We start from the raw sequence: 20,026 nt of genomic DNA, 5'->3' as shown, positions 1-20,026 counted from the left end.
AGGAAGGTGGGGGAGGTACCTTTGCCCTCGTTGAGGCTTTTGAGAAATGGCTTGAGCTTCTTCTCATAGAGGATGGCACCTTCTGTGTGTCGCTGCCGCAGGGTCATCCACGTCTGCTCCAGCCGGGCAATCTGGGGAGACCAGACTGTGAGTGACCAGCCAGGAAAGGGGCCTGCAGGGGCCGCGGACTGCCTTGCTGAGTGGACACTCAGATGTGGGATAAGAATTATTGTTACGGTCGCCATTCATGTATCGGGGATGGTGCCGATTGCTTTTCACGTGTCTCTCACGAAGCCCTCGCAACAACACATTTTACAAATGAGGAAACTAAGGCTCAGAGAGGGGAATGACTTGCCCAGAGTCATTCCAAAAATAAGTGGCAGAGCTGGGAGTTAAACCACCCACCACCTTTGGGACCCCGTGGTTACTATTTACTAGGCATGGGAGAGTGGATGAGGTTCCACCTCAGAGAGCTCAACTCTTCCAGTTGCCCTGTCACCAGCGCTGCAGAGAAAGTCACGGAGTTCTTCCTGAACCAATATACAGCCATCCCAAAGGAATTTATCCCAGGGCTCTTCCGGACAGTCTATGTGATGCCCCGCTCTGCGTGGGCCCCTCACTACCTGGGCCATATCCAGGGCGCCCATGACTGCGGCGAAGCTGAACATGTTGCCCATGGTCCCCCGAAGTTCAGCTGCCAGCTGGATGGTCTTATGCAGAAGTGCTGCCCGCTCCTCAGCAGAGCCTGTGCAGCCCAGGATGTCCACAGCCAGCATGATGGACATGGTGTGGAACCTATTGGAGAGGCCAGGTCAAAAGGGCGGGGCCAAGGACCTAGCGTGGCAGGAAGGGGCCCTGCCACTGCCCAGCTGTTGCACTGGGGGCCCGAGAGCCGAGCCCCCAGGTTGTAAAGGGTCAGTGAGATTAAGGGGCGCCGCCAGAGTGAGAGGCGGGGCCGAGGCCCTTGAGCACCTGGCTGAGGTGCTGGAGATGGATCAGGGGAATTCGGAAAGAGAAGCCAGAGCTGATGGGGCTCTTGGGCTGTGACTGGTCAAGAGGATGCAAAGGTGAGTCCGGAGATAAAAAAAAAGACTCAGTCTTTGAGAAACTAGAATTTCTTGGAGCTGGATAACAAGTTGCGATTGGTCAATGGGATGGGGGCGTGGCCAGAACCCCGGGAGTCGGGCTGGAAGACTGTGATTGGCCAATCGGCCACAGCCAAAGGACAGGAGGTAGCCTGGGGATTCCCCGCGCGGCCCTTGAGTGCTGGTGCTTGCCTTACCTTTCCAGCAGGTCTAGTCGTAGCTGCCGGCCATGGGGGAGGGTGAGCAGCTCCATGCCCCAGCGGACTCCCATTAGGGTCTGCATCTCCTTGGTAACGCCCAGTATCCTAGCAACCTGCAAGGACGCCCAGAGGGCTGATTAATTTCCTGTCGTGGCTGGCCCAAGCCATCTGGGAATCAAGAGAGCTTTACCTAAGCGGGCAGCCTGGCTGGGAGGCCGAGTTTGAATTCCAAATCTACTGCTAACTCTCTGAAATGGAGCAAATGAGCCTCGTTTTTCTCATCTGATAAATGGAAAAAAATGCCCAGAGGTCTCTGACATGTTAAATATTCAGTTAAGGTTAAGGACCAGGACTACCTTATTCCGAAAGGCAAACCTGAGTCCCAGGGAGAGAAAGGGCTTATCCAAGGTCACACACTGGGCCTAGAACCCAGCGCTGTTCCCTTCACACCTCCGTGCCCTTAACAGAGCAACATCTGTGCACTGTCTCTTTTCTTGCTTCCTGAGCTGCGAGACCAGTGTGACCAAGTAATCAGTGCCCTCCAAACTTCAGAAGGAGAAACTGAGACGCAGAGAGAGTCGAGGTCCTTAGATGGGCAAATATATTCGTTCAAAGCAAACATCCCCGGCTCTGACCCTTTATAGGCGCAGGTAATGAGTTTTGCTTATTTTGTCCACCAGAGGGCGTGGGGGCGGTGAGTAGGGTCTTCTCTATTCCCTGGACCAGCCCTGGACATTCACCAGGCTCAAAAACTACCCCAGGAAGTCAGACGCCATCGGGTTTCAGGACTGCCTGATTCCAATGCCAAACTGACATCTGGAGAAAGCAAAAATATCTTGTGTTTTTTTTTGTTTTTTGTTTTTTTTGCCTTTTTAAAAGGAGAAAATGGAGACCCAGAAAAGCAAAGTTATCAGCCCAGAGTCACGCAGCGAGTAAAGGACAGCCATGAAGCCAGAATCCAGGTCCGCTAGCTGTATTCCTCACTACCTTGACCCCTGTTCCAAAGCCAGGGGACAGGGATGCTACCCCTGTCCCAGCGCGCACCCAGCACCTACCAGGCAGTCAACCTTGGTGACATGCCGGGCCAACGTCCGGGCATCCACTTCTGCCAGCAGCTCCTTGACCCTGCGCAGGAGGCCCACCTCCAGTGGCCGGTTATCCTTGGGGATCAGTAGTGACTGGAAGGTGGCTGGGTTGAAGGAAGAGGTGGCTTCCACGATGGGGACTGTAAAGGCCCTGCCCCAGTCCCCCTCAGGGGCCCCGTTTTCTGACAGTTCCTTTAGCCTCTCCCCGTAGCTCTTTGCCTGCCGGCTAGAGGCCTCAACTGTTGCCCACTCACTGCCACGGACGGGAGGCTGGAGCTGGCAGTAATGGCTAGAGTCCGGGTCACTGTAGCTGCTGAGCGATGGTGATGGAGAGGCCTTGCAGAGGGTGTGGGAAGGGCTGGCATAAGGGCCCTTGTCTGGCTCCCCAGAAGGCTTTGGGGCACTTCCAGGACACAGCTGGGGTTCACTGGAGCGGCGGGTGACAGGGGAGGCGGGCAGTGTTGTGGCTGAGGAGGTTGCAGGGGTGGTGTGAACACGGGTCACTGCAGGGAGACAGAGAGAGAGGACTAGTTACCATGGCTCCCACCCAGTGAGGTTCCCCCACCTTCTGCCCAAAAGACAGTCTCCATCCACCCTACAGACAGCAACCCAGCTTCCCTGCACCCAGGCCGGGCCCAGCAGACTCTAGCGAATGGACCGGCCCTCAGCGATACCCTGAAATCACTGGCCCCCAGGAATCTGCACACAACCACTGAACTATTTGGAAGAGCTTCCAGAGATTCAGGGAAGCTAAGCAATTGCTGGAGTTCATTGTGACACATGGAATTATTTCTTGATGAATTAGTAATAATGGTTTGGTGGGTTCACATGTGCCAGGAGCTGGTGACATGCTGGAGATACACTGGTCAACAGCAGTAAAACCGTCATCCCAAATTAGAGGTGATGCTTATTGAGCTCTTACTGCCTGTGAGATTTTTCTTTGCACATTAGTCCATTTAACCCTCTCGACGTCCTGTAAAGTAAGTACTTTTGTGGTCTTCATTCTACAGATGAGAAAACCGAGGCTCAGAGACGTGAACTGACTTGCCCAAGGTCACCCAGCCAGTCAGTGGGAGAGCTGGGATTTAAAACCCGGCTCCTGGGTACGTGAGTATGCCATGTTGCTTAGAAATTGTCCCGTTGATAATTGGAAACATTCTTTTTTTTTTTTTCTTCTAGAAATGAACGAGTGGTGTTTCTACAATGTAAATTTTCTTTGTGTTTGAAAAAGCTCAGCAGTCTGAACTTTCTGCTCAATTTCACTACGAACTAAAAACTGCTCTAAAAAATAAAGTCCATTTAAAAGAAAAAAAAAAAAGAGCAAAAAACGTAACATGGCGAGCTCGGTTTGGGCCGGTCATTTGAAATCGGGGCTCCCTAGGTCTCAGTCGACACAGGGCCCAGCAGTGCGCCCTCCACACATAACCAACGAGCATAACCAGATAGGCTGTGCTGCTGCGTGAGTGTATCGTACAGCCTTTGAGCCCAGGTTTGGTGACACCATGAGCTTCCAGCAGACTTCGATGCATTCTGGAAACTACTGGAAAGCACTGGAAACTACTTTGTGCACAGTGCCTGGTACCCGATAGAGGCTCAATGAATTGTTGCTGAATGAGCAAACAGTGAATCTGATTTGCATGTGGACCTCAATAGTTCTGCTAGCAGGTTTTTAGTGTAAATTCTTGTAGGGTCTTGCTCTTAGAAAAGAGACAGAAACACACATAATCACACCTAAGTAACAGAACTCATCAAAAACACGTGCACACACAAGGTCATTGCCACCAGATGCCCCCACCCGCCCTTATCCCCTCCACTGGCCATACCGGTACTGTACGCAGGGGAGCTGGGGTTCTCGGAGATGGGGGACATGGGCGAGTGCAGGTCTGGGATCTGGTCCATGCTGAGGGCACAGTTGCGGATGGATTCCCGGGGGTGGGGTAGTGATGTGCTGTGGAGCAGACACCTTCATAAGCAGAGAACCCAGAGGTTGGGGTCCTCAGCCAGCCTTAGGATCCCCCACCTCTGCTTACATCTTAGATCTGCTGAACTTCAGAGGCAGAAAAGGCTCGGAGATTATCAAGTCCAACCTCCCACTCGACAGGTACAAAAACTGAAGCCCAGAGGAGGAAGGGGTTGTACAGTCCACAACCTGCACAACTGTTCTCTTTTCTGGGAACCTTGTCCTCAACTTGGAGAACTGTCTGGGAAGGCGGGCTAGCAGGAAGGATGAGAAGCCCCAGGGAGGATGGGAAGCCCCAGGGAGCAAGGCCTGCCAATCTAACCCCTCCTCACTGCTCCCATGCTATGCTCAGGGTTCCTGGATCACACATGGCCTGTGTGGCACCAGTACCGTCACTGGTTCTAAACCACAGTCCAAGTGGCTTTGCCCACAGGGTATCCAACCATCAGTTCCTTGGCTGACAGCCCCTAGCCCCAGGGATATGATACATATCCAAGTGTTAGTGGCACAGAATGGCAGGTCTTTCTGCAAACAGCCAGGGAAGCCATTGAAATTAGGAGCACAGACTTTGGGGTCACAGACCTGGGCTTGAATGTCAATCTTACCCCTCTCAATCTAGCAAGCAGCTTCCCCTCTCTAGGCCTATTTCCTCATCTATAAAATGGGGATTTGAACAGGAGCCACTGCCCAGCCGGGCTTGGGACTTGATGAGACTGAGCACAGAGAGCACTCGGCACAGGGCTAGGTGCACAGTTGGCCTCAGGAATGATTTGCTGCTGTGGCCTTTCCTGGGATCAGGGCCTCGTCTCACCCAGCCCCAGAGGCAACTTTGCGTGTCATCAAAGTGTTCCTAAGAACATTCCATTCTCTGTGTGGTGGTTTGGTCCACCAGCAAAGCCCTCCGTCTGACGCTCACCTTGGCCTAGCTAGGTGGGGAGGGGAGGGGGTTCGCCGGTGAAAGGCACCAGGCCCTCTGCCTGGGATAGGGCAGTACCCAGGGTCCCCCTTGGGCCAGAGGGGACTATCCTAGCGCGGGCCCTTTACAGGCAGGAGCACAGAGGTGAGAGGAGTTAAAAGGCCGAGGGCACACAGCTGGTGGGGGCAGAGCGGGGACTGCGCCCTGGGTCTGACTGCTGGCGAGCCCTGTGTGGCCTCGTCAGTACGGCCCGACCTTCCTCCTGTTCCCTGCACCCTGGGACCCCAGTTCAGTGTGACGGGGCCTCCCCTCTCTCAGCAGTACTCTCATTACTGAACCCCCACTTGACAAATGGGGAGACTGAGGCCGAGCGTGGTGTCCTTGCTCACCTGGCAGGGCAGCCATCGCTGCGGGTGACTTTGTCGGCAGTGAGTCCATCGGTCATGGTGACACTGCGCCGCTTCATATGGCTGCCCTTGGGGCCCGAGGGGCTGGCGGGGCTGGCGGCCTTGCCGCTGCCCTGGCCCAGGCCATAGCAGGCCTCCAGGTAGCGCAGGGGGAAGGTGCGGTTGACAGGGCAGTAGATGATGGCGCCGCTCTGCTCCGACACAGCCTTCCGGCTGCCCACGTGGTACCGCACGAGGGCGGGCACGTGGTCAAAGCTCTCCTGCTCGAACAGGTACTGGATGTGCGTGTAGCTCTCGCCCGCCTTCACCACCACCTTGTTGATCTTGAAGTGCAAGGCCTGGTTGTGCCACCGGCACGTGAGCACATAGTCACCCAGGCTGGTGAGCGAGTCCCGGATGAGGAAGTCGCCATTGCGCTGCACCAGGGTCTCCGAGACCTGCAGGAGGCAAGGCGGGCTCAGGCGTGGTAGGGCAGGGTCAGGAGAGGGCCACACCCAGGATCTTGAGGACACGGTAAACAGAGACATCTGAGGCTTGAGGTGGGGGGATGCAATGACCCAGATGCAGAGGGGGCAACTCAACCAGAGGCTCTGGGTCTGAGGGCACACAAAGAGGCTCAGGAACGGCAGGTCTCATCACCCTGGAATGGAGGTCACAGGGACACAGGGTCTGGGGAACTGGGGTCACCATGATCTGCAGCTCAGTTTCAGACCTACCTCTTCCCTCCCTCACATTGGGCAGAGGGATGATCCCGGGTCTTCCACACACCCAGTGCTCATGCCTGTCTCTGGGTGCCCTCGAGCCTCTTCCTCTGCCTGGAATATCCTGCCCCGCCCCGCCCCCGATCACCTGATGAACTCCTTTCCATCTCACGATAACCCCTCTCCTCAACACCCCCTGCCCGGGGCTAGCCCACACTCCCTGCTGGCACCCCACTCTCACACTTCTCCCACTGGGCTCTGACTGTCCGCCCGCCTGTCAGCTCCCACCGTGGACCACCAGCCCTCAAGGGAAGCCACCACCTGTTTTCTCTTTGCATCCTTGGTGCCTAGCACAGGGCCTGGTGGAGCTGACAAAGATTTATAGCATGAATGAAAGAGGAAACAGGTGACTATCGGCCCGAGTTTGAGCCTCAGCCCGAAACGCTACTTTGCCCAAACTGAGCAGCCTAAGGACTGATACTCACTAACCAAACACACAGGAGGCTGATGTATAGGCCCATAACAAAACAGTAAAAAAAAACAAAAAAGTAATAACAACAACAAAGGACAATGTTCCTTGAATTCACTGCACATCAGACATCATGTTAAGTATGTTCTATTATTTCATTTAATCCTCACAATAGCCCTTCGAGTTAGGTACTATTATTATCCTCCATTGTACAGAGGAGGAAACTGAGGCTCAGAGAGGTGAAGTGACTTGTCCAAGGTCATACAGTCAGTAAATGGCAGAACTACACCTCATCCTGGTAGTCCACTCTGATGGAAGCCACCACGCAATAGATCAGAGCCTTTCTGGGCTGAGGCTGGCCGAGTGGCGGGTGAAAGGGTCTAGGGCTGAGGTCCCAGCTCAGGGCCCACTCACCTCACGGGGGATGCGGCCATGGTACCAGGCATGGCTACGGAGATCTGTGCTGCTGAGCTTGAGTTCTTCTTCCAACTCCTTGTGCAGTTTCTCAGGCGATGAGTCCAGGATGTACTTCTCCTTGGAGAACTGGGCAGGAGACAGCAAAAATTGACATCCCATCCGAAGCCCCCTTCCTCCTTCCCTCCTAACCTCCCCCTACCCCACGTGAACTCCTTCCATCCCAGGACCCTGGCAACACTTAGCACAGGGGCCAGAATGGTCCTTACCCATTTCTTTTACTCTTGCCAGGAAGTCCCCATCCTGGCAAGAGTAAAGAAATCTCAGTTCCAACAAACAGTGCCTACTGTGTTCTAGGCACTGTACTATGTGCCACGGGTAAGCGAGGCAATTAAATAAACCAGGCCCTTTCTTCAAGCAAGCCTCTGATCTAAGAGGGGAGGAAAAGCCACATGAGCACTTGAACAGACTGTGGTCAGCACCACAGTATTGGACAGCGGCAAAGAGCACAGTGGCTTTTAGAAGGAAGGGGATGAAGCTAGGTGAGGTCAAGTGGTCCAGGAATGATGCTTCCTGGATGAGACGGCAATAAGAAAACACTCGTTATGGCACCGAAGACACCAAACCGATGTTCAAATGAGTGAAGGGAGAAGTTCAATGGGTGGATCTGGGAGGTAAGGCAGCAGGTACCCTGGCAAAGGCATGGACAAAAACATAGAGCTGGATGGCAAGGATATATTTTGGGATGGTGAATTATACAGTGGAAGGGTAAGAGAGAAAGTTATCAACAGGGAAATAGAGGCCTCCAAACAAGCATCTGTATTGTCCTTTACAATTCCCGAGGCCCTTTCCTCCTTGCCATCTCAAGCAATCCTTGCCGGATTGGGATACCACAGCCCAACGGGGAAGCCCGAACTCACTCAGCGGAGATAGTGGCCAGGACCCCCCGTGTCCACCTGCCCAAGGGGAACATTCCTGGTTTTCTTGTTTTGTGGCCTGGGGTTGGAGGTCTAAGGGCAATCGGAGGGGAGTCCCAACTGCCAGGTATGCCCCCGTCACAGAGCCCAGCCCCATCCTGGCTGTGTCGTGTGAGTTCTCTGAGCCTTGTTTTTTTTTTCCTCTGTAAAATGGGTACAATGATAAAACCTGCCTCACCAAGTTGCAAGGATGAAAGGAGATAATACTCCAGATGTCCTTGTCACTGCGAGGGCATGTGACATTGCTTCTTCATCCTTCCCTCAACTCTAAGCCCCAAAGATGGCTTCTCCAGGATAGCTAGATCTGCCCCCAAACTGGTCAGATGGCAGGACAGATGAAGGGGGGCACTAAAAGACCTGGCTTCAGTCCAGGTGACTGTCTCTTCCTTAGGACCCCCTACTCACAAGGGTTTGAGGGTCTCCCTGTCCATTGCCTGCCTCCTCAGACCCTCCACAGATCTCAGAGCCTAACTCTGCACCTCCATTTTCCACCCCTCGGTGTGCTTTAATCTATACTTCTCCCAAGACACTCTGATTCTCGGCTTCAGAGATGTCTAGAATCTTTGACTCCATTATTTCAACATCAATTAAGCCCCAACTCTGCGACAAGTCTTGTGCCAGGGGCTGAGGCCTCAAGGTCATCAGGACAGGTGGCCTCTGCCCTGGGAGAGCCACGCAGACCCTGACAGGTAATTCTAGGGTTTCCGGATGTTCGAGATGCACAGAGAGCAGTTGAGAATGTCCCTCCTCATCGAGTCAGGGAGTAGAGTCCCTGAAGAGGTGATGTTTCCACTGAAGCCCGAAGAGGGACTGGATGAGCCAAGCAAAAGCATTGGATGGGGGACAGACAGGCAGGCAGATGGGCAGGGAAGAGCTTCTGGGAAGAGAGTGGCAAAGTCAGGGCCCTATCAGCAGAGCCAAAGCCCCGGGGGTGGGGTGGGGGGAGGTGAGAAGCTTCAAAGAAGCCAGGGGTGGCAGGGGCAGATGGCAAGGTTGTGATGCTGCCTTAGGGAGCTAGGGTTTACCCAGAGGCCACAGCAGAGCCACAGAAGGTTTTTTTTTTTAGTGTTGGAGGCAGGTTCAACCTGCTGTGTAGAGAGTGATCTAGTGTTTTCCAGGCACTGGCAGGGCAGGGTAGGACACAGGGATAAGGGCTGGGGGAAGGGCATTTAGGGAGCCATTGACTGGGTGTGGGGGAAGAGGCGGGGAGGCCCAGGGCTGCACAGAAACCTGCAGTTCTCCACAGGGTTGCATATTCTTCGGGACCCCCGGCCTCCTCTTATATGACACCACGCCCCGAGGACCAAAGAAGACACCGGCTTTCTGGGGTCCTTCTCCTTGACAAGGAGCGTGCAGTTGAGAACTTGCCCCGAGACCCTAGCCAGAGCAGGAGGAATATGGGACAAAGAAAGAGAGGGGGCTGTGTGGTAAAGAATCTGGTCTCAAGACTCTGCCTGCCACTGTGTGACCTTGAGTCAGTCACTTTCCCTCTCTGAACCTGGGTATCCTCACCTGTAAATGGGGGTGGGACAGGGGGCTTCACTTTTCCAGTCATAATCAATGGGCTGGGAGAATCTGGGGCAGGGGACAACTTGGTCTTCTCACACATCCGAGGGTGAGGAACCCTAGGGTCCCTGTGCCTTCCTCACTCTCACGGGGGGCGGGGAGGGCGGGAGAAGGGGTAGGGCTGGAGCGTTGCAGCATCCCTGCGCTCGGCGCACTGCTATTGGTCAGAGATGATCTCACCGCCTCCCAGCCTGCGTTCACCTGATTGGCCGGTGCGGGGATGCTGCGCTCCGCCGCCGGCGCGGCCGTCATTCAGGCGGGCTCCGAGCGTGTGTGTGAGCTTAGGGGAGCGCAGAGGTGACGCGCCCGGCGTCCCCCAGGGACTCAGGAGGCAAAAGCACGGAGACCCCCGGTCAGGATCTTAACCCCTTCCCACCAGCCCGAGCCCAGCAAGCCCTCGCTAGTTTTTCTAGTCTGGCAATCTCAAGCAAAGCCATCCCCAGATGATGCTCCGCAGAGAGGCGGGGTCCGGGTCCTCCCCTCCACCTCCTTCCGTTTAACCCTTTCACCGCACCACGTCGTCCGGCACTGCCCCGCCAGCTGGGCTGAGAGACCAGCGCCCAGAGCATGCCCCAGTCAGCCTAGAGCACAGGAGGGCAGCAGACGCTCTGACCCCAGCCCCCGGGACCCGCAGCAGCATTTCTGCCTCCCACCCCTCGCTCAGACTTCGACCCCAGCCCAGCGCTCCCGGTACAATGGGAAGCCAAGCTGCCCGGGTCAGCCGCAGGAGCCGGAGAGCTCGCTTGAGGTCCGGCAGGACGCCGGGGACCCCCATCTCCCGATACCTAAAGCCCCAGCTCAGCTCCCTCCTGCGGAGAAGGCAGGACCAGAACGGCATCCCCCGCAGCCCCGAGTCCCGAGTCCCGGGAGTGGCAGCCGGACCCTCACCCTGAAGAGCGTCCGGTGCCCAGAGGTGAGGCTGGGGCGACCCCGCCCCCTCCCGCAGCCCGCAGCCCGCAGCCCCTGCCCATCTAGACCCTGCGCGGCCTCACGGGGCTGCGGCTCCCAGCTCCTGGGCCCGTGGCAGAGCGGCCGGGGGTCCCAGCCCCGAGCGCCTGGCGGGGGCCGTGCCACCCCCTCACCTGCACCTGCACGAAGGAGCCACGGTAGAAGCAGCAGGCGGCTGCTGACAGGGCGCTCCACAGGCTGCAGCGCTCGGTCATGGTGGGGCCGGGCGGCAGGGGCCAGGACAGTGCGGGGGGCGGCGACCGGCGGGGCAGGGGCACGGGGACCGACCGGGCTGGGCACCGGCTGCGCGTGCCTCTCGGCGGCGCGATTACCTCATCGCCTTGTCGGGGGAGGAGCGGGGAGGCGGGGCGGGGAGACCCCACCCTCCAGCCGGCCAGGGGAGAGGAGGGGGCCATTGTTCCTCCCTCCGCCCTCCCCTCAGCCTCCGCCCCCCTGCGCTCCAGCCCCACGCGCCCCGGCTCCTTGGAGTAGGGAGATGCGGAGCAGAAGAACTGCCAAAGCGGGCAGCGGGGTGAGGTGGGGACCCCTGAGCCGGCGAGGGGAGTCCTGCCTTTCCCACTCGCCGCACCCCTCACTGACCCGGAGCGGGCAGAGACTTTGAATTAAATCCTATCTAAAGCTGGAAAAATCCCTGTATGCGTTTGCCGAAATCCTTTGTGGCCTCAGGAAATCTCCCAGAGCCCAGGATTTCTCATCTCTGAATTGGAATCAGGGACTCTGCGGAGAATCGCGGACTATTCGACTGAGCACCTCTGGGGTGCGGAGTGCCAGTGAGCTAGTGGTTAGGGCACCAGCATGGGTTTGATAGCGGTGTCTCCACCTCCACCCCACCAGCCCCTTCTGTGGGAGCCCAGGTGTCATCTAGAAAACATACCTGTGCTGACCTCGCGGAAGTCTTGTGAGCATTGGCTGAGCTGATGCATATACGTTGCCAGGCATAAAGTAAGCGTCCAAGAAATGCGTGTTATGATCGTCAAGCTTAGTGTCTTAGAATCTGGACTTTTTGTGCTCGAATCATAGGCTTTCCAATGCAAACGGAGTCAGTGCTGACTCTGCATCAGTCAGGCCTGGGGTTCAAATCCTTTTGACAGACTGTGTGACGTAAAGCAGGTGAGTCCACCTCTCTGGATCCTAGCTGTATGTTTGGTTGTTTTCTGTAAATACTTCTGAAGCTCTGAGCATGGAGCTCGGAATTTATGGCCTTGGAACTTTAGAATTCTTGCCTTAGAATGAAAGTATTCATATCATGGTCTCAGAATCCTGGAATTCTGGAAGCTGAGTACCTGAGGGCAGGAATGAACTTTTAGAAAGTTGACTATTGATTCCACCCTCATCTGAGGCTTGAAGCGAAAACTAACATTCCTTTGACTTCATCCTTTAGGTGATTTCTCAATCGGTTCCAGTGAGCGGGTATTATTTCTTTTATAATATTTTTAATTACATTTTTAGCCCCATAAACTAAAGGAAAAATACAAAGCTAATAATCCTCACGGGGATCTCACATCATCAGTGATGGGGATCTCAATGCCTTGCCAGACAGCTGGGATGAGTGGGGTGCTGAAATATGCCCCCCCCCGTGTGTTCTCCCCATTGGCTTTGGCGTTGGTTCTCCCCGAAGCCTCTTTCCTCCTGTGGTATGAAGCTCTGGATGAGAAGCCAGGGCCCAGGTTCCAGGAGGAGCTCCTGCTCAGCTCACCGCAGCCCTGGACTGCACTTCCTGGGCTCACCCAGCTTGCTTTCTGACCTCGCTCACACTCTCGCCCCTGCCTGGACCACTTTACTGCCCATCTCTGCTTTATCTTTGTCTCCTTTCCAGCTTTTTGTTGGGGGAGGGAATGCTCCTGGGCAACTGCAATGGCTTGGATTCAGTGCCTCCTCCTCCAGAAAGCCTTCCTTGATCTTCCCCTCCCCAGCTCCTGAGCTGAAAGTCATCCTCTACTTCGAAAGCTCCAATGGCTTTTTACATGAGCCTTCTGGTGATGGGGGACAGCAATCTGAGCACTTCTCATACTGCCTCATTATTAGTCACTTACACAGAACTTTACACGCAGCATCTCAGGTGTTCGAATGTCTTTGGGGTCTGGAGCCAGGCCGTCCTGCTCTGTTCCAGACCCAGCTCTCCCTGGATTCATTGAGCATGAGTTCATTGAGCACATAGCAACCCTGGGTTGGAAGTGCTGCTGCTACCCCATTTCACATAGGTGAACACTGAGGCTCAGAGAGATGACACACATACCCCCCCCCCAAGTCATGTGGCAAATAGTGGCAGATCTGGGGCTAAAATTAGAACCTGCTAGATTACGAAACACGAAGCTAGACCACTGGCGATTCTGCCCTGGCCCCTACTTGGACCAGGAGCCCTTGAACACAGGGCCTGCTGCTCCTCACCCTCTGCTGTATGTTCCGTATTCAGCAGGGGGCCTGGCTCAGGGTGCGTGCTCTTGGAGGTAAAAGGCCAAGGGCTGTGTCCATGGTCTTGGCATCAAGGAAACTTGGACTGCAATCACAGTTCCCCCTGTAGTAGCCGCGTGGCTATGAGCAAGTCACTGCACTTCTCTGAGCCTCAAGTTTCCCATCTGTAAGTGGGCATAAGAAGGCCTTTGCTGCCCCGTGATGAGGGAAGAAGTCGAAGACCTCATTCACGTAAAGAGCTCAAAACTGTCTCCCTTCCAGTCCTAGCGCAGGGCTTCACGCACCATAGGAACTCAAAGTGTTACGTCGTATTATTATTATTATCATCGTAATTTCAAAACTGCATTTTCGACATTCCCTGCACCCAGAACAAATTAAACTTGTGATACATGTGAGCTGCGCCCATTATCTGTGATGAACTGAGTCATTCTTTTTTGCCCCCGCCTCCTAGCACCAGCCCATGCGCAGAGGCTGGGTGCAATCAGAGCGCCGTGGTCCTTGCATAGAGACACCCTTGGGCCCTGTCCAGCTGGCACGGGGGTAGGATCTGCTGGTAACAAGCCTCGGGACGTCCGGAGTGTAGGGCCAGGAGAGAATGGTGGAAGGCACGGGAAGAAGATGCTGGGAGTGAAAGCAGACCCCAAGCGCTGTCCTCACCCCAAACCCTCTCCTCCTGGGGGCAGATAGTGAGATCTGGCTCCTAACTAGGTTCAGAAGAGGATTCTGCCCTTCGTGAAACAAACACTGAGCACCCTGCCCCCGTGTCTCCCTGCCCAGTCCCTTACCTTCACATAGTCCCCACCAGCCTCCAGCTCTCCAGCAGCCCTGGAAAGAGAGAAGAGAGGTAAGTATCCCCAGTTCTGTCTGGCGCCCCAGCTACCAGCCTCTACCCACCTGCCTGGTGCCAGCACCTGGCCCTCTGGGCCCCAGAGGGCTCATCCTGAAAGCGAGAGGGGGCACTGCAGCTGAGAGAGCTTGCGGGAATCTGAGGGCTGCGCTGCTTCTACACTCTCCAGCTGCGAGACCCTGGGCAAGTCCCTTTACCTCCCTGAGCCTGGGTTTTTTTATCGGGGACAATGACAGCCTCTGCCTCCTGAGGTTGTTGTGAAGACTCAAGAAGCTGATGAATGCTGCATGTTAACACGGGCCTGCTTCCTGAATCACTGTCTCCACCCGGCTGCAGGGCACTGCGCCCTCCTGGTGCTCTCCCCACCTCTCTCTGACTTGAGTAGTTGGAGGCCCCAGGCCAGGGCTCAGCCTCTTCTCCTCCCGCCCTACACTCATTCTCTAGTACAGAGTCACCCACTCAGCGGCCGCCTGGCACACCGTGGTGCCACTGCTGGTGACAGTTGGCTGTAGAATTTATCCACCCCCCTCCTTCAGGGTGGCTGGCATGTGGCCTGAAGAGGCCAGAGGCCAGGGGCCAGGGTGGCTGTTTTTCCTAGGTGCCAAATAAATATCACCCTTCCTCACGCGGGCCACCATGAGTCACTTCTCCCAGTCCTAGGTGTTTAAAGCCATCCCTCCTCTGATGTAGCCTGGACCTGCCCCTTCAACACCAGTCTCATAAACCCAACTGCGTCCTTGTCATCTCCTCCTGGGTGTCTGAAGTCATCTTGAACTTGTCATATTCAAAGCAGGACTGCTGGGTCCTCCCCCACCATGGCCCTGCTCCAGACACCCACTTCCCATCTCAGTTAATGTCAGTTTCATCCTTCTCGTTGCTTCGTTTGGCCAAGAACCTGCGATCATCTGTGCCTCCTCTCTCTCTCACGCTCCACACCCAATCCCTCAGGAAATCCTGCGGCTCTACTTTCGAAACAGATTCTGACCACTTCTCTCCACGTGTCAACTCTGCCCCGCATGGGCCCCCGTCTGTGTCTCCGCGGAGCACACGGCAGCCTTCTCAGTGGCTTGCTCTCACACCCTGGTCAACTCCCACTGCACCAGCAAAGGGCACTAAGGTGAAAACCTAAGCAGACCGGGCGCACACCCCCCACCCCCGCCCTCCCATCTCCCGGAGAACAAGATCAAAACCCCTCTCCATGGCCTGCAGATGGCTGGCCATGTCACATCACCCAACCAGAATGCTTCTTCCCTTGTGAGAGTAAAGAGGGTGCCATTATTACGCCAGAAAAATTGGCGTAAACCGGGTTGTATGTTCCTCAGTCTATAGGGCCCTGTGTGGCCTGGTGGTACCCAACTGCCCACCTCGCCAACTGCTCCATGCCTCCCTCACTCACTCTGACCCTTGTTCTGCCCCAGCCACACTGGCCTCATGCCAAGCTCATTCTTGTCACATGTCCTTTGTACTTCCTATTCCTTCTGCCCTGCTTTATTTTCTTCACATGCATCAATCCTTGCCCGAAATAATCACTTGACATGTATCTATGACAAATAATTGCCTGACACCTCCACAAGGGCACCGACTTTATCTAATCCAGCACGGTGCCTGGCACCCAGTAGGAGCTCAAGAAATATTTATTGCTTAAAGGAGTGCATGAATAGTAAGCACTTGACCAATGTTAATCCCTCTCATTATTATTAATTCTGTCAGGCTGGGCCCTGACTCTCTGTCTGGGACAAGACTCAATATCCCCATCTGCAAAATAGGGAGGGAGGTCGAACATTGGGGAACTGCTCCCTCACATACAGAAGTGCAATATTTAAATTTAAATGTAATAAATTTAATAAAATAAATTTAAACCAGACAAATAAAAAAAAAAGCTGAGCTAAAAACAACAGTAACGACAACAGGAATTGTGATCAAGGTCTGTGTTTCCAGGCCAGAATTTCGTACTGGGTCTCCCCAGCTCCTGAGGCCAGGGGATCCTCGTGGAGAAGCAGTCTGACGGCCCTCTCTGTGGTGACATTCTGGAGTCCCTGTTGCTAACCTTCCCTCCTTCAAGGTCCTTCCTGACTTCTAACTACAAACCCTCAAGCTGCAGCTCGGCCACAGCAGGCTTCCAAAGCAGCTCGGGCTCTCTGTGTCCAGCAGTGGGAGCGAGGTGGAGTACGGACCCCTGTCCTGCTCGCCCCCACCATTCTTCCCGGGTGAGGTGTCCCATCCCAGCATTTCCGGCCATTCAGGCCCGGAAATCCTTCCACTGCTGGGAACAGATTGGCCAGGACTTGCCCCAGCATTTCCTCCTGCTTCCTGTCCACTTCCCCTAGGGCTCCGGGTGGGAGCAGAGCCTTGGGGAGGGGATGGCGGCACCAGGGATCAGGCGAGATGGGGTGGCCAGGGCCAATGTGGGTGCTCGGGGCAGAGGCCGGGGAAGCCGAGGGTCTGCGAAGCACTCAGCCCCCATTGCCTGCCCCTAACCTACAATACTGCAGGATCTCCAAGACATAAGGTGACCATGTCTGCTGACACTGACTGCCATCTCTTGCCCGGACTATGGCCACCACCTTGTTACTGTACTGGCCTGTTCTTACCTCAGTAGCCCAAGCAGTCCTGTTAAAATGAAAGTTAGATCATGGCTTCTCTCTGCTCTAACCCACTGAAGTGGCCCTAGTTTCACTCAGAGTAAAAGTCAAAGTTCTCATAACAGCCTTCACAGCCTCACCACCTCTCCCACCTCAAGTCTGACCACACTGCTCCAGCCAAGCTGGGCTTCCTGCTGGCTTTTGTCCCCACCTTGGGGCCTTTGCACTTTCTGTTCCCTCTGCTGGAATACCTTCCCTCCAAATACCCACCGAGCCTCCTCCCTTCCCCCTTTCAAGTCTCTACTACAATGTCCCCTTCTCAGTGAGGACTTCCCTGCCACCCACCTAAAAGTCTGACCTTCTCAAGGCGCTCCATCTCCCTTCCCTGCCCTTTGTCTCTGTAGGTCTCTGACTCACCACATATCCTACCTCAAGCGTTGACTGTCTCTGCTCCGCAAGGGCAGGGATTGTGGTCTGCCTAGAGCAGTGCCAGGCAGATGTTTTTGAATGAATGAATGTCACACCAGCCCCTGCAAACCCTGAGGATAAAGACTAGTCCTCATGGTGGCTCAGCCTTCTGTGGCCAGGCCTCTGCCCGCCATTCCTCCTCTCTCCTAACTCTTTCCTGCCCTCCGGCCACCCCGCACTTCCTCCAAAGAGTGTAGCTCCCTCCAACCTCGGGGCCTTTGCACATGATGTTCCCTCTGCCTGGAACCTCCTCTTCCCCTTAGAGCCACAGAGTAATTCCAACTTCGACTTCAGATCTCAGTTTGCCTTGGAGATTTCTAGAACGTTCTCCCTCCTTTTGTAATGATCAGATCCAGGAATCATTTCCAAAACCTCGGCTCCATTTAGTTCATTTATTCTTATTTTATGGACTTAAAAGGCATATCCTCTCTAATATTAGTGGTGAAACCAATTAATAAAAAATAGTGACAATTGAGCTAAATCGGTCCCATTAATCAACCACATTATTTCAATAAGCAACCCCTTTAATTGCCCATGTTAACTAATTTGTTCTGATAACTGATACCGCGCATTGCATATATTAGCTTAATTAATTAGATTAATGAGCAGTAATTAGAGCCCATTATCTTTTCTTTCCCTGGTGCAGGTTTAAATCTGAGCTTCACCTTCAGGGCCCCCGTACTAGCCCAGAAGAAAAGGTGAGGCTTCTCGGGAACCCTAGAAGAGAGGCGGTGGAGAGAGGCCACCCTTCTGTCCACCCTGGCCTACTGCCCTTTATCTGTCCCCCAGTTTGTTCCCTTTGGCCTTGGGACCTAGTCATACAGCCTTGAGCGGAGACTTGCCCAACCTCTGACTCCTGCTTCTCAACTTTCCCCTCGCCTTCCCCTCTCTTGGGTTCAACTTCCTCATCTGTGAAATGAGCACATTATAACTCTTCCAGAGGGTCCAGGAAGATCCTATGAGAAGGAAGGGTGGGAGGTTCCCTTGCCCACATGGCTCCTCTCTCTGCTCCACCCCCACCCCGGAGAGCTCCCTTCCTGGCCCTCCTAGAGGGCTGAAGATTCTTTCCTTCCTTTAATCTGACCTGCACTTACCCCCAGCACAGAAGCAACACTGCTCTGTGCTCCTTAGTCCTTAAGGGCCTTGGACAGAGGGAGATCTGGGGCAGAAAGTCCCATCTCTCTGGGGACACCATGGGCCTTTGGGATTTCCTGACAGGAAGACTCTTGGCTTTAGCCTGGCCCTGCCCACCGCCTCTAAGGTGGCCCGCCACTGTCCTGGAGACATCGTGGCTCCTTTTCCACCATTCTGTACCCTCAGTCTTCTTGACAGGGGTGAGCTCCCCAGCAGGAGCTCAGAAAGGGTGCCAGCCCTGTGAGGAGAGAGTAGATCGAGGCCATTCTCCCTGGGGCAGAGCTGAGGATGCCGAGTTCTAAGATCTGCTACCTGAGACTCAAAACCTGCTGGAGGAGAGCAAACCGGAAGGCATGTTGAGTGCTGACTGAAAGTCTGGGATCTCCCCACGTTACAGAGGAGAAAACCAAAGCTTGTGACTTGACCCAGGACACACGGCTGTAGACTAGACCTGGGTTGGCTCTGCTCTGTTTCTTGCATGAAGCCATCTCCCCTGGAAAACGGAGACACTTTGGGGTGAAGAGGGGAAGAAGGTGGGGAGGGGATGGCAAAGAAAAATAACATTTCAACCAGAGCAGGAGCCCAGAACTGATGTCAGGAAAAGGAAATGGAATGGGGATTGACAGAGAGAAGACAGCTGGGAGGGAGGAAGCTGTGTGACCCTGGCCAAGTCCCCCTCATTGGGCCTCAGCTTCCTCTTCTATAACATGGGTATGGTGGTAGCACGAGCGGCTTCTGTGTACTGGTACTTCCTGGAGTCAAGCCCAGGAAAATGGATGCTGCATCCCATCCACAATGACCCTGTGAAGCAGATAGTGTTATTCTCCCCAATTCCCAGATGGGGACACTGAGGCTCAAGGAGGGGAAGGGAGTTGTTCAAGGTTGTACAATCAGTGGGCCTATGAGCTGCTGATATATCTGACTCCTGTCCTTCCCAGCCTGCACCCCACATAGGTCCGGTATTCTGCAAATAGGGTCCCCTGAGGGTTTGGGGGGATGTGGCTCCAGTTGGAGGCAGGGGCAGTCCATCTTTCCCAAGCCAGCACAGTTCCCACAGCCTGAGGCGTCCAGGGGTCTCAAGGACTGTGAGAAAGTCTCCACAGGAAATGAGAGCCAGGAGCAGCTGGGCCCCTTCGGAAGACAAGGACCAGCCGCCCAGAGCCTGAGGAGGCTGGACGGGCTGGGCCCACCACAGCCCCCTCCCCCGGTAGGTAATCACTACCAGATGCCCGGCAGCTGACGTCACTCTGCAGGGCTGAGAGGGTCGTGGGACTCTGGGGAGCGCTGGGAATTCTTGGACCAGAATCAACATTCCAGAAGGAAAAGGGGGGGGGGGGGTGTCTTGGCTTGTTCTCAGTGCCCGGCTCCAGGGCTGGGGCACAGGCAACCCAGGATGCCCCTGGCTCTCCAATGGAGTACCACCTTCTCCAAGTCTCAATTTCCTCTTGAACAGCTCCAGGGGTGGGAGTGGAGGGGCGTGGGTCTCTAAGGATGCTTGGGTGACATACTTTAAAAGAAGAACTGTGTTCAAATCCTCCTCAAAGGAGAGGTCCTTGTAAAACATAAGTCACAGTGGGGCCCTCCTCTGCTCAGGGCCAGTAATGGCTGCTCAGAGTCAAAGCCAGGTCCTTGCCGGGCCTTCCAGGCCTTGCATTATACGAACCCATTTCCTGTCTCCCACCACTCCTCTCTCCCCAGACCGCCATCTTGCTCTACTCCAGCCACTCAAGTCTCTGCTACTCCTCATACACACCACCGACGTTCCCACCTCAGGACCTTTGTACATGCTGTTCCCTTGGCCTGGTACACTCTCCCCCAGATAGCAAGAGGGGTT

General features: G+C 55.0%; 1 protein-coding gene across 1 annotated transcript in view; it reads right to left on the bottom strand.

The window, feature by feature from the left end:
- Positions 1 to 20,026, bottom strand: part of SH2D3C (SH2 domain containing 3C) — a 28,292-nt gene that overhangs the window by 2,135 nt on the left and 6,131 nt on the right. Inside the window, exons 3-10 of the mRNA XM_023532956.1 lie at positions 13,947 to 13,986; positions 7,238 to 7,366; positions 5,636 to 6,090; positions 4,194 to 4,318; positions 2,341 to 2,873; positions 1,283 to 1,398; positions 624 to 795; positions 20 to 131 (exon numbers count right to left, since the gene is read on the bottom strand). Of these exons, the coding sequence (XP_023388724.1) occupies positions 20 to 131; positions 624 to 795; positions 1,283 to 1,398; positions 2,341 to 2,873; positions 4,194 to 4,318; positions 5,636 to 6,090; positions 7,238 to 7,366; positions 13,947 to 13,986 (1,682 nt within the window). The remainder of the gene's footprint in view (positions 1 to 19; positions 132 to 623; positions 796 to 1,282; positions 1,399 to 2,340; positions 2,874 to 4,193; positions 4,319 to 5,635; positions 6,091 to 7,237; positions 7,367 to 13,946; positions 13,987 to 20,026) is intronic.

Source organism: Pteropus vampyrus, unplaced genomic scaffold (genome assembly GCF_000151845.1).
Source record: "Pteropus vampyrus isolate Shadow unplaced genomic scaffold, Pvam_2.0 Scaffold95, whole genome shotgun sequence".
Taxonomy (NCBI): domain Eukaryota; kingdom Metazoa; phylum Chordata; class Mammalia; order Chiroptera; family Pteropodidae; genus Pteropus; species Pteropus vampyrus.
Note: the sequence above shows the minus strand (reverse complement) of the source record. Positions and strands in the feature narration are given on the sequence as shown.